A 19,897-nucleotide genomic window follows, 5' to 3' on the forward strand; every position below is an offset into this window, starting at 1 on the left:
AGATAGAGTTCAATTTCCTCCTCAAGGTTTGAGAAAATTAAAAAGCACCCAAAAGATTGGATAGTAGCAAATACATCCAAAATCACTATCGGGTGGTCTGATAGTAAAAGAGCAAAAGAGTTCAATATGGATTTTTGAGTTCGAGTCCTCCCAGGCACTAATAGAGGTGACAACTGAGGGGATTTACTTGACTATTCACTTAAAGATCCTAAAAGATTAGTTGAGGTGTGTGCAAACTAATCGGGACATCTCCGATCACCAAAAACAAAAACTGATTATTTTATCATAAAAAAATTATAAGACCCTTACTCTAGTTATATACTTTTTTTACTTTTTTATTTCTTTTCAAATTTTATTATAAATATATAATAAATTAAAAAATAAAAACTGAAAAAGAATTTGAAACTTTGTTTCAAAAAGATTTTAGTATTTTCTTATCTTATTATACACTTCACTCTCCAATTTTATTTTACTGTATTCATTTTTTTAGTATGTAATTAAATTAAATTAAGGATTTATAGATAGAGAGAAGGTATTATAATAAAGAAATCAATTTTTGGGACATATTTGTTAGTATTCGAAACTCTTTGGGTTTGTCAGGGTTTATCAAACGTTGAGGAGGAAATTGCAATCAACACCAGTAAAGTACCCGTTTTGTCTCTTTTTTTTGTCACATTTAGGCATTTTGCCTCGGCAATATACGTTTCCGTGCCTAAAAACCACGTGTCTTACGTTACTCTCTTTGGTGACACGTTTTGATGATGATTACGAGACCACCGTGTTGAGATTACATACTAAATTACAGAAATACCGCTACCGTATCCAGCAAATTACAGTCTTACTCGGTCCGCGTGCCATGTCATCTCTGACTCTTACTTTGGATTTTGGAATCAAAATCTGATAGATTTTTTTGCCCTAATTGGACTCAAGTCAGGAGTCCCAATTTGGTAAATTCATGTTTTTTCCTTTTTAATTTTTAGTAAATGGCAATGCAAAAACAATCAAATAAATCAAAAGTATTAATTTAATTTTGGAATACATAAATAAGATATTTTAGTTTGAAACATTTTTTTTTAGGTAAATACAGTATTTTAATTAAAGAATAAAAAATACAACCTAAAAGGGACTCCTCTTTAGATTCAGGAACTTGGGACTGCACTAAACAAAAGGGAACAAAAGGAAACAAGGGTATCTAGCCTTTAAACACAAAGATCCAAACTCTACAAACAAAAGAGCCTATACCAAGAAGGGCAACTAAAGGCCAAGCTAGAACAAATCAGGACCCTACTTTGCCATCGGCATTAACCACCCCTCCCCTGGTGTCTTGTCCGGCCACAATGTCTATGTCGTTGGCGGCTGCCTTTATAAAACCCGACATTGAGGCCGTGTTAGATTCGACATTTGTACCTTCCATGTTTGATTCAGAATCTGCCTCTGTCCCTTTTCCAATCTCTATATACAAGTGCTTAGGCACTGTCTCATTCAAAGCCCTCATTTCCTCAAATCTCCTCAGGTACTGAAGCTAAACACTGAAAGGTATTACAATTCTATTAGCTTGCCGCCTGCCACCCGCCCTTTCTTAGTCTTAACTTCCACCATTAGCGGGGGATTGGATTGGAATTCAGTTCCACTCTGAATTCAACCTCCAGCTTCCCTTTGCCCTTCTGATGCACTGTTTGAAAGCCATCATTTTCACCCCCCACAATCAGTACTTTTCTCCCTCTAGTATCCTGTAGCTCGACCTTAGGTTGTTTCGGACACAACGCTTCCCCATGCCCAAAGACACGACAGTACGCACAATGGAAAGGTCGCCATTGATACTCCACTCGAACAACCATCATCTTGGAATCCCGATTCACCTCACTAGGCATCATAATTGTCGTCAATTCCGGCAATTTCAGGCTAGCATCCACTTCCACAAGAACTCGTGCAAATCCAATACGCCCTGTACCAACTCGCCATGTGTCTTCTGCAATTTTATCCATACCTAAGGGTTTGCCCACACAACTAGCAATATAGCTTAACCCTTCTGGACTCCATAGTTCTAACGGGACATCAGAAACCTTGACCCACGGGGGAATAAGTTGCGGTGATTTTTGCTTAACTCCATTTCCAGTTGTCATTTTTGTAGTAGAATGGGCCTATTTTGGAATAACTATGAACCATCCTCTAAGCACTGTATCATGTTTGCCTCCTCCTCAAATTTGAAGAAAAATCAACTTTCAACTTTCATCATTCATCATGATTTCCTTAATTCTGTATTTCTGCCATAATTTCAAAGTCAGGAACTGAACTGAGCGGATTGGGTTTTTTTTTTTTTTTTTTTTCAATAAACCACCCCATCAGGCAAGTCTCCCACCCTTTTGATTAGCTTGAATTTAGAACATTAATATACTAACAGAAATACTACATTAACAACTATTTCTCACAATCTTAATATAACAGCTCGCAATTGGTTGATTCCTAATTAATTAATTAATAGGACCCATAAGGGATTTATGTGAGTTCTGTTATGAACTGACCAATTACAAACTGTCACGTTAAAGTTGTCATGTCAAGATTGTGGGAGAAAGTTTATGAAAGAGGATTATTATTGTAGTATTATTCTTATATTAATATTGAGCATAATGTTAACATCAAGAACTTTTGTTTTAAATATTAAATTCAAGCAAGATAGTGATAAAGGGATCTCTCAATCAATTGAAAGATTCCTCCATAATCCTTCAATTTGTCATATTCTCTATCATTTTCATATAAATCTACCAATTTCTTCTCATAAATACTCCCTGTTACTTTTGTCGCATATTATACGCCTTTCTTTTGTATGTTTATAAATATTTAAGTTATTATTAGCTTTTAGGGAAAAATTTTAAACAAACAATTTCAGCAAAATCAATATTTGTGCTTGAGTTTTGAAAGAGGCCTGGTGTTGTCTTTGGGCCTAGGCCTTTTTTTCTATTTCGAAATTATAGAAGTATGATGTTCACAAATTTCAAAATTATACAAATATGATATAAAAATCCTTTAAGTAATTATTTTACCTCATACTTATCAAATTTGAACTACCATTTTTTTTAATATAAATAAAAAGTTAATAACAACCACTCCAACGTACGATAAAATAACAAATATTTCATGAGGTTTATGAAATAAAAATTTCTGCCGATATTGAATTATTAGTAAAATTATTAAAATCTGTACTATTATAAGTTTATAAATATTATCAAATCATCATCCTACCGTTTATTTTGATATTTAAAATTTAATGATACATAAATTTCTATTTTTTTTTTCAAAATCTATAAATTTTTTTATTATTATTTTATCATATACCTAAAAGGGATTATGTCATTAGCCTATAAATTTAGGAAAATATTACACACACAACTTCTTTTTTCAAAATTTCTCTAACAATCCCAACATGACAGTTTATTATTAATTAGCCTGCAAATGGGCAGACAAGATCTATTTTAACAGACATAACCCATTTTACGAATTAACTAATGACAAACTACCACGTCAAGATTGTGAGAGAAAATTTATAAAAATAAATTATCAATGTAACATTACTCGTAAATTTAACTATCTAAACCTAACTTTTCGGTGACTTGTTAAAATTTGTATAAAACGGGCACATATTTTTATAAACCTATATCTTTATTTATAAAATAGAATTAGAAACGAGGTGTAATTCACTATTATTACTTTATTTTATTTCATTATTTTATCTTAAAAACTCAAAAAAATATTTATTTTAATATTCTTAAAATATAATTATATTTTATTTAACTCTTAAAATATTAATAATTATCTTTCAATTCAATAAAAAAATTATCAAAATAGGATAACAAACGATGAATCTATTTTTTTATTTTCTTATAGAAAGATGAGCCTAAAAATAATCAAATCACGACAAAATCCCAAAGTCAACAACTCATGTCGGAGTCACGTGCGTAGAATAAATGAAATATGAAACCGTCCGCATTAAAATGTGGTGGATAGGCAGTTCATCTCAAGACGTGAGAGCCTTTAATTATTCGGGGCCCGCATGATTGGATCACCAGTCGACACATCACATGATCTTGAAAATTCCTTGATTTCATACTTTATCTTTTTTTCATTATTTTACAAGTCAACTATATTATTCAAAAATTATTTTTTTTATTAATAGCAACAAATATATTACAAAACATTTTAATTTATTTTCAAGATAGTCAACAATAATTTATTTATTTTATTATTTTCACAATTCTGCTTTGACATTTATCATATATCATTATTTTCATGATCGGTCATTTCCTCAGCAGAATTTTTGGATGGATCATTGATTAATTTATTATTTTTGTTATGCAAAAATATTTTTAAAAACAAATATGATGTACATTTTCAAGGCTTTAAAATATAAAATGAGTTCTTTATTTTAATTTTTATTAATCTTATGACATGATAGAACTTTAAATTATGTGGAAAAAAATTAATGCGCACGATCTTAATTTTAAACTCTAGAGTCTAGATTGATTTTGGATCTAACGGCTGAAAATCCGTTGGATGGTGGCGAATCATTGCTTTGACCCCATGCATGGAAGAATGTCACTTGTAGCGTGATACTTGGAGGAACCAGTACTATGTACCTCCTACGGACAAAAGGACAGGTGCACATGGGTTTAAGGGCATCCACGTGTCATGNTTATGACATGATAGAACTTTAAATTATGTGGAAAAAAATTAATGCGCACGATCTTAATTTTAAACTCTAGAGTCTAGATTGATTTTGGATCTAACGGCTGAAAATCCGTTGGATGGTGGCGAATCATTGCTTTGACCCCATGCATGGAAGAATGTCACTTGTAGCGTGATACTTGGAGGAACCAGTACTATGTACCTCCTACGGACAAAAGGACAGGTGCACATGGGTTTAAGGGCATCCACGTGTCATGCAAAATAAAAAAAAATATATATAAAACGAAATGATATATTCTTTGAAGAGAAAAATCATTAGTTGGCATATAGTTTTAATGTGTGTCACATTAATTAAGTTTTCGGCATGGAATGTGAAATTTATTTAACATAAATAATATGTGTGATTGGAAAATAAGTTAAATCAGTACATGAATCAGTTATTTATTAAAATAAAATACCAAAACACATTTTAAAAATCATAAATATTTTTTCATTAATTTTAATAGATTTTTTTCTAACTGTGAGTCGAAATTTTGAATGGACATTCACATTGCTTTTTTAAAATGAAGTCATTGATAAAAGTATTATTAATCAATCAAAATTAATATTTAATCTATATCTAATCTCCTCACATCCGTTTCCCTTAATTATTACTTATACCAAACTATTTATATTTATGATGGTTTGACATTTTAATCTCATTTATACATTTTCCTATTATAATAATGACCTATTAATTAATCTAGGTAGTTGGTTAGAGTAATTAATACTCTATCATGATCAGTATTAATGAAGCCAAAGCTATAATTAAATTAACTAATGTTAAAGTGGAGGCTAATCTCTTCTATAATTATTAAATCTTGTTTATAATTATAGAACAGAAGAAAAAATTAATTGTAAACTAAAGTTAAAAAATCGAACCTTTTTAACTTTTGTTATAATAACAAAAATGATAAACAATCAATGAATCGTTAAAATTAATACTATTATGAATTTTAAATTATTTTTTTACCATTTATTTTAATATCGGTAAAAGGATTTTGTTATTTTAAAAATTTGAAATAAAATTTTGATTTAATCAAATTTTTTAGGGTTAATGATTAATTCTATAAATTATAATAAAATTAGAGTATAGTGAGCTATTTTTAAAGTTTTAAATAAAAATAAGATTTAGAAAAATATTCAAATTGAGTCATATGCTCTTTGGACTCATTTATTTTATGCACACAAAAAATGTTTCCAAACAATCAATTACCGATACAGCCGTAATCAGAGCCGTCAGATCATGAAAATAGTCAACAGAATCATCCATCAAGACCGTATAAAAACACAAGCAGAATAATAAAATGAAACCACAAGTACCCGAAAAAAGAAAGCTAACAGTTATTTACATATACAATTCACATAAAAAATGCAACCTAAATCTATCTGTTGCAGAAAGAAAAAAAAAAACAGAACAAACAGTGGAGGTTAATGTGTTTCTGTATGTAGTTGTTGCTTTGCCGACTTCGATCAATCCTAAAAAGCGAGTTTTCAAGTTCAGCAGGATACCAAAACGTGTTTTTTTTCAACTCAAAGGCTTAACCCACTTCTTGTCTTGTCTGTTTTTGTAGTTTTCTTTCTTTCTTTCTTTCTTTTTTTTTCCAGTTTGAAAAACTTGAAAGCTACTAAAATACATTTTTAATTAATCAACTCTGTAAAACCTGCGCAAACAAGGTCTTTCTCCGTGCCCTTTATCAAGATTCAAGAAAAAAAGGTTTGTTTTCTTTTAAAGTTTCGGTCTTTTGATCAGTTTTGGTTCGTTTGATTGAAGATTTTATATGGGGTTTAAGGGTTTAGATTGATTGAGTTATGATCCGAGCTTGTTTTTGTGATCTGGGTATTGTTTGTGGTTTTTAAAGTAGTGATCTTTAAGTTGTGTTTTTACTTTGGGGAAGATTAGTGCTGTGTATTTGCTGTAAATCTGCTGGGGAAATGTGGGGTTTGATCAGATTTGTTCTCAGATTTGGCATTGTAAGGCTAGTGGTTGTGTCTTTATCAATGGATTTATATAAAGCCACCTGTTAGCTCATTGTACAATATATTAATATTTAAGTAATTGCTTATGCTTGTTTGATTCGTTTGTTGGTCCCTTGTCGATTTTCCTAATGCATCTTTTCTGTTCTTTTATGGAATATTATATACCATATATCTCTCTATACCCGCCCACAACTAGACAAACTAATATTTAAATATGCATTTTATATTATAGTATATTTGTGTTTAGTTTTAAAAGTATTCTCCTGTTTTGATTTCTAGACTGCAGCTTGATGTTTTGCAAGCTTCAGTTTCTTTGTTTTGGGGGAAATCATATGATTGGATTTGGTTGAATATTCTAATTTTTCTTGTTGAATGTTGATTTAACAGATATATTTTTTGAAGATCAGAGTTTGTAGCATTTAAGAAGTTTGTGATCTGAGTGCTGAGGGTATAGGTGAAGATCTTGTGGTGTTTGATCCAGTAGAAGGTTTTCTGAGTTGCTAATTGAGGAAAATTGGGATATTAGAATTGTGGATTGAAGGGCCGATAAAGTTGTTTGATGGGATCTCTAAACATGGAGAAGAAGTGGGTATTCCCACTGGTGATAAGCTCTCTTGTGTGTATATTTCTTATTGCAACTTCCTTCAACATGGGTCTAATCTCTTCGTTACACACGATCAATGCTATCTTCTCGATTTTCCCCTCTCAATTCTCAGCAAACCATACTGATCCAACATATGCCGAAATGAAGGTTAAACAGGCTCCACCGCCTCCTTCTGGCCCGACAATTCCTCGATTTGCTTATTTGGTTTCTGGGTCAAAGGGTGATCTGGAAAAGCTTTGGAGAACTCTTCAGGCGCTATATCATCCAAGGAACCAATATGTTGTTCATTTGGACCTTGAAGCCTCAATCGAGGAAAGATTGGAGCTTGCATCGCGAGTGGAGAAAGATCCCATGTTTTCAAAGGTTGGGAATGTCCACATGAACATCAAGGCTAATATGGTTACTTATAGAGGACCAACTATGGTTGCTAATACGCTTCATGCTTGTGCTATTCTTCTCAAGAAAAGTAAGGACTGGGATTGGTTTATTAATCTTAGTGCTTCAGATTATCCTCTTGTGACTCAAGACGGTAAATCTCGTTTACTCAACTTGTAGACTTATATTATCTTATAATTATGCTTTATATTTTTGGAAGGAGAATTTCAAGTTCTGCAATGAACAGACATTTATTAATTAGCTTTAATTTGCAGATCTTCTTTTCACATTTTCAACTTTAAACCGGAAACTTAATTTCATTGAGCACACGAGCAGGCTTGGTTGGAAAGAGTAAGCTCTTTGTTCCCTCTGACTACATATTATCAGGACTTTTTATGTGTTAAATGATAATAAATTTTATTGTTATTCGGCAGGGATAAACGAGCAATGCCTTTGATGATTGACCCAGGACTTTACATGTCGACTAAGTCAGATATATTCTGGGTCACACCACGGAGAACTTTGCCGACAGCATTTAAATTATTTACTGGTTGGTATTTGATCTTTCACTTGTTTTGCTTGCTAGTCATGCTATTAAAATTGTGCACCTATGTTTCTGTTCTTACAATAGGAAACTATCAATATTGTTTAAGGGGGGGAAAAATATGAAAAGAAATGAAGGAATCTGTATTCTTCCCGTTCGGGCATGTTGGGGTTAACTAAGATAGACCTCTGCGAACAATTCAAATTTTGAATTCATATTCTTTCCGTTTGTGGGTTGAGGTTTGACTAAGTTAACCATTTATAAATAATTCAAGCTGAATTTTGGAAGTACTTTTCATTGGCTTAATTAGGTGACGTTTACTGGCTTCTGACATATGCAATTTCTTTTAGAAATTAGAATTTGAAGCTGTATATAGATGTAAGTAAGGAGTTTTATTTTTAACACCAAGGCAACTTTTCTAATATTTCCTATTAGGCTTGTGACATATGAAAATAAATGGGTTAACTTTTAAGGATTAACCCTCTATATGTTAAACTGTAGGTTAATCGGCACACAGATTGGCTGAATCTGTTTTTGTAAATTTACTAACTTCATTCAATTAGACACGCAGTGTTTGCAAAAAGGGTGTCGTCTTGCACCTATCGCTTTTAAAAAAATGGAAATTCTTAATTTTGGATTTGGTTAGATTTCAATCACTACCAAATTTGAGTTAATGAGCTAAGGTTCATTTGTAGAAGTTAAATAACCAAAATATGGCGAGGTATAAGGTATCTTTCATTTAAGATTATTATTTTTGTACTGTATACTTAGTTTTGAACTTTGGGTTGCAATTACGTAGTGCCTACCACTATTACTGGAAAGAAATGCTCTGTATGCATGTTGCAAAAGGCTGTATCTCTTATGCTAATCTAAATCCTTATTTGTGAACTTTTGGTGTTCTGCTATTAAAACATTTGGTTGTGTTGCAGGGTCGGCATGGATGGTTCTTTCTCGTTCATTCATAGAATATTGCATTTGGGGTTGGGATAATCTCCCAAGAACTTTGCTCATGTACTACACAAACTTTGTCTCTTCTCCTGAATCCTATTTTCACACTGTCATCTGCAACGTCCCAGAATTTGCTGATACTGTTGTCAATCATGACTTGCACTACATTTCTTGGGACAATCCCCCAAGACAACACCCACACGTTCTCTCACTTAACGACACTGATAAGATGATTGCAAGCAATGCTGCTTTTGCCCGGAAATTCAAACAAGGTACTCGTGTCTTGTACAAGATTGACAAAGAGTTACTTGGTCGGAAGAATGGGACCTTCACCCCTGGTGCTTGGTGCTCTGGTGACTCCACTTGTTCAAAGCTTGGAGACCCAAACAAGATCAAACCGGGTCCTGGAGCTGAAAGACTTCGCACCTTAATTACTAGGCTTGTAACGGAAGCTAAACACGGTCAGAACCAGTGTAAGTAGATCTCATGACAGTTTGTTGCAGACAGAAAGATTACTACCCAGAATCTGGCCAACGGCTTTGAAAGTCATAAAGGGAAGAATTGTTGATGGTGAAGTTACATTTTCGCCTCATTTTTGTTAGAGTCTGAGTATGTTAGTACATCAGAAAAAAATGTACCCAAAAGAATTGAGATGGATGGGATCAAATACTGTTCCTGATCATCCATTCTTTTGTTAGGCCGTCCACGATTATACAACTCGGAAAGCTTTCCGCAGTTATTTTTTCCCACGTCTCATTGTTAATAAATTTTTTTCACTCCCAAATAATTAGATATAGTACGGATTTCAACTTGGAAACTATTTCTGTTGTGTGACAGTTCAAGTAATGCAGCCTGGTACTAATAAGATCAACATCTTCTTGTAAAGTCACTAGGATGGTGCCAATTTATTATCTCAAATCAATGCAAAGTTGTTTCTGAAAATCTGAACTTACAAAGTTTCCAGGCATGTTAGGCCTCGAAGAGGAGTTATAATAAATAATAATTGCCAAAGTCTGCAGATTCATGAGTATGGAAGGGACTTGATTTGATCATGTCCTCATTTGCTTTGCATTATTGATGATAACAAAGAGGATGGTTAGTGGTTGGATTATGAAAACTAGAAGCATTGAAAATATTTTTCTTCACATGGTCAGAATCAAGGGCAACATTTTTCTATTGAATGTGCAAAACATGGCAGAGAATACAAAACCATACTCTTTGGAGTTATCAATCCAATTGGTTATCTTATTCTAGTACAAAAGTTGACCAAATCAAAGCCATCACAGCTTTGTATTATTGGGAAAAGTGATGAGTAAAGCTTGGAAAAGTCTTGTATATCTTTAAGGAGCAAAACTGAATTTCACTATCAAATTGATGAATTGGAAATAAATAGTTCTTGTATGTGGTACCCTTTTCTTCAATTTCAACAATTCTGGTATTAGGTATATGCATTCATTATTCTAAAGCACTGCTTGAGTGCCTATATGTGTTCATTTTTCATGCTAGAGTTACTCAACAGTCAACTCTCCCAAAGTCAACAACGCATGTCGGAGTCACGTGCGTAGAATAAATGAAATATGAAACCGGCCACATTAAGGGGTGTTTTGCTGAGCTTATGAAAATTAGCTATAGCAACAATTGCTTATAAGCTAATTAACTTATAAGCATTTAAAATTTAAGCAATTACGTGTTTGGTTAAAGTTACTTATAGGACTGATAAGTAATTGACGTGTTTTGGTAAAATGTGGCTTATAAGTACTTTTATTATAAAACTAAAGTTACTACATTAATAAGGACATACTATGAAATTTTAAAATTAACAAGGATAATGTGGTAATATACTTGGTCAAACTAGCTTATAAGCAAAGTGCTAAACAAAAAAATAAGTACCTCCCCCCCAACTTATTTTTTTTAGCTTATAAGCTCAACTTATAAGCTCAAAAAATTATAAACAAACAGGTCACTTAATTTTAGAGCTTATAAGCAAGTTTGACCAACTTATAAGCTTGACAAACACCCCCTAAAATGTATGGATAGGCAGTTCATGTCAACTCTCAAGACGTGAGAGTCTTAATTATTGCGGGGCCCCCATGATTGGATTACAAGTCGACCATCACATGATGTTGAAAAATCCTTGGTTTCATACTTTATCTTTCTTTCATTATTTACAAGTCAACTATATATTCAAAAATGATTTTTTTTTTATTATAATAGCAACAATAGGATTTCATAAATGAATATATATTACAAAACATTTAATTTATTTTCAAGATAGTCAACCATAATTTATTTATTTTATTATTTTTACAATTCTACTTTGATATTATCATATATCATTATTTTCATGATCGGTCATTTCCACACATAATTTTTGATCGATCATTGATTAATTTATTATTTTTGTTATGCAGATGACAGATCACAAAAAAAAAAAAAATATATAATATAATAATATGCTCCGTTGAGAGTCGAACTCAAGTGCTTACTAAACGGGTGCTCTCAACCCTGAGCTACGAGAGCTTCTTGATCCAATTTTTAATTATAATATTTTCCACAATAGTTAGCTAGAAAGCTCTCATATCTATTTAATAGTGATAAATTAAACAATTTCAGATTAATAATTTTATACCATTCAAAGAATAAATTTTTACACCCATTTTCCTTATTGCACAATCTTATTTTTACATGTATAAAAAAGGTTTTTAGAAAAAAAATAACAACAGTGTACTCAAGTTTGCTCCTAATTTTCCTTTCAACATAAAATAATATAATTATTGCTTGAAAACAAAGTTTAAAATACAGGTTTAGCATGTATATAACACTACTCTTCGATTCCCATTTGAGTATTGCGATTTAAATGGGGTCTATGACAGTGAGTGTTGAATTAGTTTCTATTGAAGATTAGCTGAGATGCGTGAAGGCTTTAAAATATAATGAGTTCTTTATTTTAATTTTTATTATCTTATGACATGATAGAACTTTAAATTAGTGGAAAAAATTAATGCGCACGATCTTAATTTTACTCTAGAATCTCGATTGATTTTGGATCCAACGGCTGAAAATTCGTTGGATGGTGGCGATCATTGCTTTGACCCCATGCATGGAAGAATGTCACTTGTCGCGTGATACTGGAGGAACCAGTATTATGTACCTCCTACGGACAAAGGACAGGTGCACATGGGTTTAAGGGCTCCACGTGTTCATACAATAATTATATATATATATTCTTTGAAAGAAAAATCATTAGTTGGCATATAGTTTTAATGTGTGTCACATTAATTGTTTTCGGCATGGAATGTGAAATTTATTTAACATAATAATATGTGTGATGGAAAATAAGTTAAATCAGTACATAATGAATAGTTATTTATTAAAATAAAATACCAAACACATTTTAAAAATCATAAATATTTTTTCATTAATTTTAATAGATTTTTTTCTAACTGTGAGTCGAAATTTTGAATGGACATTCACATTGCTTTTTAAAATGAATTCATTATAAAAGTATTATTAATCAATCAAAATTATATTTATCTATATCAATCTCCTCACATCCGTTTCCCTTAATTATTACTTATACCAATCTATTATATTTATGATGGTTTGACATTTTAACTCTCATTTTATCCTATTATAATAATGACCTTTATTACTAGTTAGTTGTTAGAGTAATAAACTCTATCATGATCAGTATTAAGAAGCCAAAGCTATAATTAAATTAACTAATGTTAAGTAGGCTAATCTCTTCTTAATTATAAATCTTGTTTATAATTATAGAACAGAAGAAAAATTAATTGTAAACTAAAGTTAAAAAATCGAACCTTTTAACTTTTGTTATAAACAAAAAATGATAAACAATCAATGAATCGTTAAATAAACTATTATGAATTTTAAATTATTTTTTTACCATTTATTTTAATATCGGTAAAGGATTTTTTATTTTAAAATGCAAATATTTGATTTAATCAAATTTTAGGGTTAATGATTAATTCTATAAATTATAATGAATAGTTAGTGAGCTATTTTTAAAGTTTTGAATAAAAAATAGATTTAGAAAAATATTCAAATTGAGTCATATGCTCTTTGGACTCATTTATTTATGCACCAAAAAATGTTTCCAAACATTCAATACCGATACAGCCGTAATCAAGCCGTCAGATCATGAAAATAGTCAACAGAATCATCCATCAAGACCGATAAAAACACAAGCAGAATAATAAAATGAAACCACAAGTACCCAAAAAGAAAGCTAACAGTTTTTACATATACAATTCACATAAAAATGCACCCTAAATCTATCTGTTGCAGAAGAAAAAAAAAACAAACAAACAGTGGAGGTTAATGTGTTTCTGTATGTAGTTGTTGCTTTGCCGACTTCGATCAATCCTAAAAAGCGAGTTTTCAAGTTCAGCAGGATACCAAAACGTGTTTTTTTTTCAACTCAAAGGCTTAACCCACTTCTTGTCTGTCTGTTTTTGTAGTTTTCTTTCTTTCTTTCTTTCTTTTTTTTTCCAGTTTGAAAAACTTGAAAGCTACTAAAATAACTTTTTAATTAATCAACTCTGTAAAACCTGCGCAAACAAGGTCTTTCTCCGTCCCTTTGCGTCTAGATTCAAGAAAAAAGGTTGTTTTCTTTAAAGTTTCGGTCTTTTATCAGTTTTGGTTCGTTTGATTGAAGATTTTATGTGGGGTTTAAGGTTTAGATTGATTGAGTTATGAGCTTGTTTTTGTGATCTGGGTATTGTTTGTGGTTTTTAAAGTAGTGATCTTTAAGTTGTGTTTTTACTTTGGGGAGATTAGTGCTGTGTATTTGCTGTAAATCTGCTGGGGAAATGTGGGGTTTGATCAGATTTGTTCTCAGATTTGCATTGTAAGGCTAGTGTTTGTGTCTTTATCAATGGATTTATATAAACCACCTGTAGTCTCATTGTACAATATATTAATATTTAAGTAATTGTTTATGCTTGTTTGATTCGTTTGTTGGTCCCTTGTCGATTTTCTAATGCATCTTTTCTGTTCTTTATGGAATATTATTACCTATATCTCTCTATACCCGCCCACAACTATACAAACTAATATTAAATATCATTTTATATTATAGTAATTTGTGTTTAGTTTTAAAAGTATTCTCCTGTTTGATTCTAGACTGCAGCTTGATGTTTTGCAAGCTTCAGTTTCTTTGTTTTGGGGGAAATCATATGATTGGATTTGGTGAATATTCTAATTTTTCTTGTTGAATGTTGATTTAACAGATATATTTTTTGAAGATCAGAGTTTGTAGCATTTAAGAAGTTTGTGATCTGAGGCTGGGTATAGGTGAAGATCTTGTGGGTTTGATCCAGTAGAAGGTTTTCTGAGTTGCTAATTGAGGAAAATTGGGTATTAGAATTGTGGATTGAAGGGCCGATAAAGTTGTTTGATGGGATCTCTAAACATGGAGAAGAAGTGGGTATTCCCCTGGTGATAAGCTCTCTTGTGGTATATTTCTTATGCAACTTCCTTCACATGGGTCTAACTCTTCGTTCCACACGATCAATGCTATCTTCTCGATTTTCCCCTCCATTCTCAGCAAACCATACTGATCCAACATATGCCAAATGAAGGTTAAACAGGCTCCACCGCCTCCTTCTGGCCCACAATTCCTCGATTTGCTTATTTGGTTTCTGGGTCAAAGGGTGATCTGGAAAAGCTTTGGAGAACTCTTCAGGCGCTATATCATCCGGAACCAATATGTTTTCATTTGGACCTTGAAGCCTCAATCGAGGAAAGATTGGAGCTTGCATCGCGAGTGGAGAAAGATCCCTGTTTTCAAAGGTTGGGAATGTCCACATAACATCAAGGCTAATATGGTTACTTATAGAGGACCAACTATGGTTGCTAATACGCTTCAGCTTGTGCTTATCTTCTCAAGAAAAGTAAGGACTGGGATTGGTTTTATTAATCTTAGTGCTTCGATTATCCTCTTGTGACTCAAGAGGTAAATCTCGTTTACTCAACTTGTAACTTATATTATTGTATATTTATGCTTTTATTTTTTGGAAGGAGAATTCAAGTTCTGCAATGAACAGACATTTTAATTAGCTTTAATTTGCAGATCTTCTTTTCACATTTTCAACTTTAAACCGGAAACTTAATTTCATTGAGCACACGAGCAGGCTTGGTTGGAAGAGTAAGCTCTTTGTTCCCTCTGACTACAATTATCAGGACTTTTTGTGTTAAATGATAATAAATTTTATTGTTATTCGGCAGGGATAAACGAGCAATGCCTTGATGATTGACCCAGGACTTTACAATGTCGACTAAGTCAGATATATTCGGGTCACACCACGGAACTTTTGGGTGTTTGATTCAGAATCTGCCTCTGTCCCTTTTCCAATCTCTATATACAAGTGCTTAGGCACTGTCTCATTTAAAGCCCTCATTTCCTCAATCTCCTCAGGTACTGAAGCTAAACACTGGAAAGTATTACTATTCTATTAGCTTGCCGCCTTCCACCCGCCCTTTCTTAGTCTTAATTTCCACCATTAGCGGGGGATTGGATTGGAATTCAGTTCCACTCTGAATTCAACCTCCAGCTTCCCTTTGCCCTTCTGATGCACTGTTTGAAAGCCATCATTTTCACCCCCCACAATCAGTACTTTTCTCCCTCTAGTATCCTGTAGCTCGACCTTAGGTTGTTTCGGACACAATGCTTCCCCATGCCCAAAGACACGACAGTACGCACAATGGAAAGGTCGCCATTGATACTCCACTCGAACAACCATCATCTTGGAATCCCGATTCACCTCACTAGGCATCATAATTGTCGTCAATTCCGGCAATTTCCGGCTAGCATCCACTTCCACAAGAACTCGTGCAAATCCAATACGCCCTGTACCAACTCGCCATGTGTCTTCTGTAATTTTATCCATACCTAAGGGTCTGCCCACACAACTAGCAATATAGCTTAACCCTTCTGGACTCCGTTCTAATGGGATATCAGAAACCTTGACCCACGGGGGAATAAGTTGCGGTGATTTTTGCTTAACTACATTTCCAGTTGTCATTTTTGTAGTGGAATGGGCCTATTTTGGAATAACCATGGAGCATCCTCTAAACACTGTATCATGTTTGCCTCCTCCTCAAATTTGAAGAAAAATCAACTTTCAACTTTCATCATTCATCATGATTTCCTTAATTCTGTATTTCTGCCATAATTTCAAAGTCAGGAACTGAACTGAGTGGAATGGAGGTTTTTTTTTTTTCAATAAACCACCCCACCAGGCAAGTCTCACACCCTTTTTTATTAGCTTGAATTTAGAACATCAATATACTAACAGTAATACAATACCAACAACATTTTCTCAAATCCTGATGTAACATCTCATAATTGGTTGATTCGTAATTAATTAGTGTGATTTATGCGGAACCCATGTGAAACCTGTTATAAACTAACCAATTACGAACTGTCACGTCAAGAACCATCACGTTGGAATTGTGAGAGAAAATTGTTGGTGTAGTATTATATATATATTAATATTGAGCATAATGTGAACATGAAGAACTTTTGTTTTAAATATTAAATTCAAGCAAGATAGTGATAAAGGGATCTCTCAATCAATTGAAAGATTCCTCAATAATCCTTCAATTTGTCATATTCTCTATCATTTTCATATAAATCTACCAATTTCTTCTAATAAATACTCCTTGTTATTTTTGTCGCATATTATACGCATTTCTTTTGTATGTTTATAAATATTTAAGTTATTATTAGCTTTTCGGGAAATTTTTAAACAAACAATTTCAGCAAAATCAATATTTGTGCTTGAGTTTTGAAAGAGGCCTGGTGTTGTCTTTGGGCCTAGGCCTTTTTTTCTATTTCGAAATCACCAATTTCAAAATTATACAAATATGATATAAAAAGCGTTTAAGTAATTATTTTACTTCATACTACTCATATTAAAAAAACTTATCAAATTTGAACTACCATTTTTTTAATATAAATAAAAAGTTAATAACAACCGCTCCAATGTACGATAAAATAACAAATATTTCATGAGGTTTAGGAAATAAAAATTTATGTCGATATTGAATTATTAGTAAATTATTAAAATCCGTATTGTTATAAGTTTATAAATATTATCACATCGTCATCCTATCATTTATTTTGATATTTAAAGTTTAATGGTACATAAATTTTTTTTTTTCCAAAAATCTATAAATTTTTTTATTATTTTATTATATCCCTAAAAGGGATTATGTCATTGGCCTGTAAATTTAGGAAAATGTTATATCCACAACCTCTTTTTGTAAACTTTTTTTAATAATTTCGACATGACAGTTCGTTATTAATTAGCCTACAAATAGACTGACGAGATCCATTCTAACAGGCAGAACCCATTTGCGTATTAACTAATGACGAACAACTATATCAGGATTGTAAGAAAAAGTTTATGAGTGTAACATTACTCGTAAATTTAACTATTTAGATCTAACTTTTCGGTGACTTGTTGAAATTTGTATAAAACAGGCATATATTTTTATGGACATATATTTTTATTTATAAAGTAGAATTAGAAACGAGCCCAAAACTTATGAGTCCTTTTGATTCATTATTAATACTCTATCTGATTTCACTATTCTATCACAAAAACTCAAAAATGTATTTATTTTAATATTTTTAAAATTTAATTATACTTTATTTAACTTTTAAAACATTAATAATTATCTTTCTCGTAACCCAATCCAAGAAAAAAGGTATGAAAATAGCAAACCAAAGGAGCAAATAAATCTATGTTTTTATTTTCTTATACAAAGACGAGCCCAAAAATAGTTAATTCACGACAAAATCCCAAAGTCAACAACGCATGTCGGAGTCACGTGCGTAGAATAAATGAAATATGAAACCGGCCACATTAAGGGGGTGTTTGTCTGAGCTTATGAAAATTAGCTTATAAGCAACAATGCCTAAGATTAATAATTAACTTATAAGCATTAAAATTTTAAGCAATTACGTGTTGGTTAAAGTACTATAAGTGACTGTAAGTAATTGAGCGTGTTGGTAAAATGTGGGTATAAGTACATTTTATTAAAAATTACTAAAAAAGGTACTAACATAATAAGGACATACTATGAAATTTAAAATTAAACAGGATAATGTGGTAATATACTTGGTCAAACTAGCTATAAGCAAAGTGTTTAAGCCAAAAAAATAAGTACTCCCCCCCAACTATTTTTTTTAGCTTATAAGCTCAACTTTAAGCTCAAAAAATATAAACAACAGGCAGCTTAATTTTGAGCTTATAAGCAAGTTTGACCAACTATAAGCTTAGAAAAACACCCCTAAAATGTAGTGGATAGGCAGTTCATGTCAAATCTCAAGACGTGAGAGTCTTAATTATTGCGGGGCCCCCATGATTGGTTACAAGTCGACACATCACATGATGTTGAAAAATCTTGGTTTTCATACTTTATCTTTCTTCATTATTTACAAGTCAACTATTATTCAAAAATGATTTTTTTTTTTATAATGCAACAAAATAGGATTTCATAATGAATATATATTACAAAACATTTTAATTTATTTTCAAGATAGTCAACCATAATTTATTATTTTATTTTTACAATTCTACTTGATATTTATCATATATCATTATTTTCATGATCGGTCATTTCCACCAACATATTTGGTCGATCATTGATTAATTATTATTTTTGTTATGCAGATGACAGATCACAAAAAAAAAAAATATATATATATAATAATATGCTCCGTTGAGAGTCGAACTCAAGTGCTTACTAAACGGGTGCTCTAACCAGCGAGCTACGAGAGCTTCTTGATCCAATTTTTAATTATAATATTTCCACATAGTTAGCTAGAAAGGCTCTCATATCATTTAATAGTGATAAATTAAACAATTTAGATTAATAAATTTTATACCATTCAAGAATAAATTTTTACACCCATTTTTTATTGCACATATTATTTTATAACATGTATAAAAAAGGTTTTTGAAAAAAAATAAAAACAGTGTATCTCAATTTGTCCTAAATTTTCATTTCAACTATAAAATAATATATGTATTGCTTGAAAACAAAGTTTAAAATACACGGTTAGCATGTATAATAACACTACTCTTCGATTCCCATTTGAGTATTTGCGATTTAAATGGGGTCTATGACAGTGAGTTGTTGAATTAGTTTCTATTGAAGATTAGCTGAGATGCGTGAAGGCTTTAAAATATAAAAGAGTTCTTTATTTTAATTTATTAATCTTATGACATGATAGAATTTAAATTATGTGGAAAAAAATTAATGCGCACGATCTAATTTAAAACGAGATCTCGATGATTTTGGATCCAACGGCTGAAAATTCGTTGGATGGGGCGATCATTGCTTTGACCCCATGCATGGAAGAATGTCACTTGTCGCTGATACTTGGAGGAACCAGTATATGTACCTCCTACGGACAAAAGGAGGTGCACATGGGTTTAAGGGCTCCACGTGTCATAACAATATAATATATATAATTCTTTGAAGAGAAAAATCATTAGTTGGCATATAGTTTTAATGGTGTCACATTAATTAAGTTTTCGGCATGGAATGTGAAATTTATTTAACATAAATAATAGTGTGATGGAAAATAAGTTAAATCATACATGAATAGTTATTTATTAAAATAAAATACCAAAACACATTTTAAAAATCATAAAATATTTTTCATTAATTTTAATAGATTTTTTTCTACT

General features: G+C 31.8%; 1 protein-coding gene and 1 pseudogene across 2 annotated transcripts; both read left to right on the forward strand.

Moving 5' to 3' along the window:
- Window positions 1–6,074: 6,074 nt before the first annotated feature.
- On the forward strand, window positions 6,075–10,041 carry LOC116107619 (beta-glucuronosyltransferase GlcAT14B-like). 2 transcript variants are annotated; one of them, XM_031393909.1, is made up of 5 exons: window positions 6,075–6,436; window positions 7,087–7,832; window positions 7,954–8,029; window positions 8,113–8,228; window positions 9,152–10,041. In XM_031393909.1, the coding sequence occupies exons 2-5, from the start codon at window positions 7,259–7,261 to the stop codon at window positions 9,649–9,651; spliced, it is 1,266 nt and encodes a 421-aa protein (XP_031249769.1). In that variant the 5' UTR covers window positions 6,075–6,436; window positions 7,087–7,258; the 3' UTR covers window positions 9,652–10,041. The 2 variants fall into 2 exon arrangements, with proteins under 2 accessions (XP_031249769.1, XP_031249770.1); XM_031393910.1 differs by lacking the exon at window positions 6,075–6,436 and having other exon boundaries at window positions 6,790–7,832.
- Window positions 10,042–14,589: 4,548 nt separating this feature from the next.
- Window positions 14,590–15,441, forward strand: LOC116107609 (annotated as a pseudogene).
- Window positions 15,442–19,897: the final 4,456 nt, after the last annotated feature.

This window comes from Pistacia vera, unplaced genomic scaffold (genome assembly GCF_008641045.1).
Source record: "Pistacia vera cultivar Batoury unplaced genomic scaffold, PisVer_v2 Contig543, whole genome shotgun sequence".
Lineage (NCBI taxonomy): Eukaryota > Viridiplantae > Streptophyta > Magnoliopsida > Sapindales > Anacardiaceae > Pistacia > Pistacia vera.